This window comes from Pelophylax lessonae (genome assembly GCF_965119305.1).
Source record: "Pelophylax lessonae genome assembly, chromosome: 5".
In the NCBI taxonomy this organism is placed as follows: Eukaryota; Metazoa; Chordata; class Amphibia; order Anura; family Ranidae; genus Pelophylax; species Pelophylax lessonae.
This window is the reverse complement of record NC_138772.1, coordinates 233,298,528-233,304,527: the sequence shown is the minus strand read 5'-3', so window position 1 is coordinate 233,304,527 and position 6,000 is coordinate 233,298,528. Positions and strand designations below refer to the sequence as shown.

The following is a 6,000-nucleotide window of genomic DNA, read 5'->3' as shown; positions in this document are numbered from 1 at the left end:
GCAGTAATTCATGCAAAAGAAGCCCTGAAAAAGTATTGAGTGTATACTATACTGACATGGACATATTTTTCTGTAAGCCAATATTTCAGTACAAAAAAAAAAAAAAAAGAAAATCCTTTGGTCTTATGTAATGTTCTAATTTTTTTGAAATACTGAATTTTGGGTTTTCACTAGCTGTAAGCCATAATCAAATATAAAAGAAAGAAATGATTGAAATATATCACTCTTGCGTGTAACGCATCTATATAAAATATAATGAATAGAATTACTGAAATAAATTAACTTTTTGATATTTTAATTTCAAGAGTAGAGAATATATATCACACACAGTATAAACTGCAAAATTTATTTTTACCAAGGGGTACCCTGTATTTACATCTTAAAACAGAAACGTGAATTACCCAACCATTACAGTTTATTTTCAAACTCCAAATCCTTGTTTGAATTTTGTATACTTCTTAAAAAGGTTGTAAAAGGCTGAAAGTTTTTTACCTTCATGCATTCTGTGCATGAAGCTAAAAAAAATATTGTGTGCGGTTTCCCCCACCTCTCTTAGTGATAAACACACAAGTAGGGAGCTGATTAGAAATAAGTGGAAGAAGTGGTAGAGGATCTTGAACTGAGGGAAGAGTGAGGCAACTAGTGGCTGAACATAAGACTTGGGGTAGGAGACCAAGAGGAGGCAAAAAGGCCAGTGGTTATGAACTGAGGGGCATAGAGGAGACAGTGTAAAAAAGGTGACCAATGCAGGGGGTGGAGAAGAGAGCGCAATGGAACAGTAGAAATGTTTGAATGTGATCTGCTCATGAACCTTTGAAAGAGGGAGAGTGAGGCCTAGAATGAGGATTGGTGAGCATTTACAAAACGTGACTTGAAATATTTTAGTAAAACTGCACAACCCCAAGGAGTTCAAAAAATTATGTTTAGTAGTTTGTTTTGTTTAATAAAACGTTTATGTCCATAAAGTATAACTAAAAGGCAAAACCTTTTTTTTTTTTTTTTTTTTTTTAGTTTTCGATAAGAGTGAAGAGGAATTAGAACACCTGTTATTTTTTATTGCTGGAAAGATTTTATTGCTGGGGATCACCCTCTCCATTTGTCTTGTTTACCATTATCGTTGAAAGTGAACGTAAAAGAAAATCTCAAGTTTTGGGTTGTCTCCAAAAAATGTAATCTAGGTGAAATCTTTCAATGGGGGGCACTCGTTCTGGTGGCCTGGGGGTCCCTAAAAGGATTCCCTTAATTTGCAGGGATTACCTCTCACTTCCTGTTTTCTCTATGGGACAAGTAAAAAGGTAAATCTCCCTAATGGGACACAGATAGCAAAAAAAAAAAAAAAACACAACAGGGGTTGTAACCCTTCTTTATTCTAGAAGGGGAGAAGATGAAGAAAAAAAACTGTAGTTCTACTTTAAGTTAATGTGAACACTTGCTTTGCCCGTTCTAGACATAGCAACAGGTTGTCTTTACGGTTATCCTCCACATTGACAAGTCTCTACACAGTTGGAAATATTCGGGTATTTTATTTTTTCTCTCCTGGTGGGTGAATGTAGTGACAAGTGAAGTGAAGAAAAGGTGAATACATGCTGCCGTTGTTGGGACATTAAAACAAACCTGCTGCTTTGCCCTGAATGGGTAAAATGCAGATTTGCTTTAGAATAAGAAGTGACCCCTTAGAATATTGGAGCAGCACAGTGGCTAGCGCTTCTACCTAGCTGCACTAGGGTCATCGGTTCGGATCCAAACCATGACACTACCAGCACAAAGTTTGCATGTTCTCCTTGTGCCTGCATAGGTTTCCTCTTACATTCCAAAGGTAGGGTAATCGGCTCAATTGGCTCCTGTCTAAATTTCCCTAGTATGTATGGTCACTTAGGAACCTTAGACTGTAAGCTCCTTGAGGGCAGGGACTGATGTGAATGTACAATATATGTTTAAAGTGCTGCCTAAATTGATGGCACAATACAAGTAAACTCGAACAGCACACCAATAGCTTGCATAAATTTCAATGCGAATATAGAATTTCTGTAAGTATGAGTTTACATGGGAATGTCTGCAAGATGTAAAAGTAGGAAATAGCGATTTTAAATATTTTATATGTAGGTGTCCTTTTTTTTTCCCTCTGCTTCAGAAGATTGGAGGTTATAATTGCACCAGCAAAATGGTAGGTTCTTAGGATGTCTTTTTCAGAGCCCTTATTGTATGTTGGTACTGTGCAGAGTAGTATAGGTTTACTTTAATACCCAATTATCTCATCTAGGCTGGTGCAATAGGGAGAAAAATAGGAACTTTTTGACTTACTGTAAAATCCTTTTCTTGGAGTACACAATGAGTGTTCGGGATACATTGGGTTATGCTGCTGCCGTCATGAAATTGGATACAGGCAAAACAAAGCTATAAACACAACCAGAAAAACCCCACCCACTCCCAGCATGCCTCCGTTTTGTTAGCAAGCAATAGTAGGAGCCGATCATAAGAACAGAAGGGGATGACCTGTGTTCTGTTAAGTGTTAAAAAAAAAAATAAATAATTTTTCCTATTCTATCCTATTTTCCTAATTGTACATTACAAGACAAACAGATGAGTATTCACGTACACTGGAACATCCAAAAGTAGTCTGAGGGGTGAGCAACAGAGTAAACAAGGGCTGATAACAGCACAAAAAGAAACAGGATAACAGAGGTGGCTCAACAGAGCCTACAGAGTTGCCCGACCAACCTTTTGAACAAAACCACCATCTGTTGAGACTTTGAAGTAGTTCTAAATGCTCAAGGTTTTTTTCTTTACGTTACCTTCATGCAATCTATACATGAAGGTAAAAATGCCTTTTGTGTGCAGCAGCCCTCTTACCTGAGCTTCATTGCAATCCAGCAATGTTCACGGGAGCATCCGCTCTCCGGACATCCTCCCTTCTCATTGGCTGAGACAGCAGCAGTAAGCCAATAAGGAGAGAGAGTGGGGCCAAGCAGCGTGTGTGTGTGTGTGTGTGTGTGTGTGTGTGTGTGTGTGTGTGAGTGGACATGCAAAGCAGCAGCTCAGGAGCGAGCCTGCTTGGGTGCACCTACAGCAAGCTGCTTGTTTAGGGGGCCCTAGACAGGAGGGGCCAGGAGCACCAGAGAAGAGGAGGATCGGGGGTTGCTCTTTGCAAAACCCCTGCACAAAGCATGCAAGTATAAAATGTTTGTAAAAAAACAAAACAAAAACAGATTGCCTTTAATATTACTTTACATCCAATTTGAAAAACTTAACGTGAACAGAAGACCAGGCGGCAGCCTCAAAATCGGATAAATTGGATCTCTAAATAAAAACCACTAGAGCTGAGATTGGCGGTGATCAAGGTCAGCTTCCTAGGATGAAATTTCCTTGTCTCACACCAAGAGAAGTACATTTTCCAAGTGCGATGGCACACTTTGCAAAATGTCCATTTTCTAGCTTTCAAGAATGCAGAGTGAATTCCTGCCCCTCAAGACCTGGGCTTCAGCAGTCAAGCTGTTAAAGGCAGTGATTGAGAAGCACAGTGATAAACCAGCCTTTGGAACAAAAAAGACAGATGATCTGGAGAGTTCATGGAGAGCCTGCTAGAGCAAGAAAGCAGAGAGCCTATGTACTATCCAGAGGATCGTATAGGTGTGACAGAAAATGACAGGAACAAGCTCAATACTGCCACTGTAGATGGGACTCATTCAGGATGCAAAATGTAAACAGTGGTGCAGCTTCCTCTTTTCGCCACTGGCTGTGCAAACAAAATGTGTCAGAGCCAAAGTCCACTGGATTACCCTCCTTATGTGGAGAACTATGTACACCAAAACAGGCTTCTTGAGAAAAAAAAAAAAAAAAAAACATTGGCAGAAGCCCTACTCACAGCAGCAGGGGTCCAGCACAGACCCCACCCCAACACATTAGGGGATAAAGGGGCAGGATCCAGGGTGCACTGCAGCCCGGGACCTGTAAAGCAGTCTACACCTGACTCAACATGTGACAAACTAGGTAGCTAGGTGAACAGCTAATACAGAGACATATTACTGTATAGGCTGCCCCTGCTGCTTGTCAAATATCAACTAATCACAAGCTGCAAAAATAATATCCTTCAGGCTCTGCAGTAACATAATTAACTTGCTTGTAAAATAAGTCTTGGAAAAAAAAAAAAAAAACGGAGGCATGCTGGGAGTGGGTGGGATTATACTGGGCTGCCCTTACAGCTTTTGCCCAGTTGTCCAGTCTCCTACAGTCAGTAGCACAATCCAATGTACCTGAATACAAAAGAAAACCAAGCTATTAAAATGATAAATGTTATCAGCATTAATGCAAGACATTTACTAAATCTGGTGCATACAGAAGCTGGGTGTAGCTGTGCATAGTATCCAGTCAGCTTCTAACTTCAGCCTATTTAATTAGGATTTTACAATAAAACATACAAGCTGATTGGTTACTATGCAAAGCTATACTAGATTGCGTGCACCAGTTTTGGTAAACCCACCCATTGCTCGAAATGAGTAGATTCATATTTAAAACAGGACTACAGAAAATAAAACCTTAACCTGGGACATACAATGAATTGAACAGCTGAGATCAAAGTGTTTTTTTACCTTTCCCCAAATCACACTGTATTAACTTTTTTTTTTTGCATCTTTATTTATAAACCAAATGCTGACCATACACAGGAAGCGTTTTTGTCAACATGATTAAAACAAGCACACCCCATAGCGGCTGCCATATATTCTTTAAGACTCTCCACAATTCTTTTAGTGTTAATAACCAGTCAATGCAGCCAGACAGAAATAAAGCACTACCATTTGAAACTGGTGCAACCATTGAGCAATAGGTGCTTTAAGCCTAAAAGGGCCAATCACCACCATGGTCTATTACCTATCAAATGCAACATGCTCCTCAATGACAAAATTGTCTGTTATTGTTTTAGGATTTCAAATTCTTCGTAAAATGCACATTTTGCTAGGATTTTTTTTCCTAAATTAAAAAAAAATAATAATTGAATATTTGAATGTAAGCAAAGTTGCAATGCAAAGCAGTTTTTAATTTTGCTCCTAAAGTCCATGATTTGCAAGAGGAACTCTTTTGCATCCTCTTGAATTACAGATGCATATCTAAGCGTCCTTCAGACTGTCTCATTACTTGCGAGGCTGATGAATTTGGTGGCTAACATGATGAGCAGCAGGCATCTTTTCCATAGAGGGATGTGGTTTTTGATGAGCAACTTGCGCAGCAGCAGGTGGGAAGTCCTTGTCACCCTGTGAATATATATATATATAAAAATTACCTTTTAAAATCATACCTTTAATTGAACAAGCAAAAGAGGTGCACCAAGATGAAAATGTTGGTTCCCGAAACCAAAAATGACATATTATATAAAAAATTAAAGGAACACTTTTTAATCAGAGTATAGCATCATCAAGTCAATTAAACTCCTGGGATATTTAGTTGGTTATTTAAGAAGCAGAGGGGGTTGTTAATCAGTTTCAGCTGCTTTGCGGTTAATGGAATGAACAGGTGCACTAAATGGGCAACAATGAGACCACCTCTAAAACAGGAATGGTTTTACAGATGGAGGCCACTGACCTTTATCCCTTACTCATCTTTTTCTGACAGTTTTTTACCAGTTTTGCATTTGGCTAGGGTCAGTGTCACTACTGGTAGCATGAGACAATACCTGGACCCTAGAGGTTGAACAGGCAGTCGCTACCTGCCATTGCCAGAAGGTTTGCTGTGTCTCCCAGCACAGTCTTAAGAGCATGGAGGAGGAGATGTCAGGAGACCAGAAGTTACTCTAGGAGAGCTAGACAGGGCCGTTGAAGGTCCTTAACCTAGGGCTTGACAAATTTGCTTTAAATCTAGGAGCTACCTCAAGTTAGGAGCCAGTTTAACTTACAAAGATCGCTGACCTGTGTACAGAGCCTTGTGTGTGTTTGTAAACACAGGACCCTGTGCTGTGATTAGCTACAACCGATCAGCAGGTCCTAGCCATAAACCATTGGCTGGGACCAG

General features: G+C 39.7%; 1 protein-coding gene across 1 annotated transcript in view; it reads right to left on the bottom strand.

The window, feature by feature from the left end:
• Positions 1–4,939: 4,939 nt before the first annotated feature.
• DAP (death associated protein) overlaps positions 4,940–6,000 on the bottom strand; it is a 51,301-nt gene continuing 50,240 nt past the window's right edge. The window contains exon 4 of the mRNA XM_082259863.1: positions 4,940–5,246. Coding sequence (XP_082115989.1) covers positions 5,127–5,246 — 120 coding nt within the window. The 3' untranslated portion in view covers positions 4,940–5,126. The remainder of the gene's footprint in view (positions 5,247–6,000) is intronic.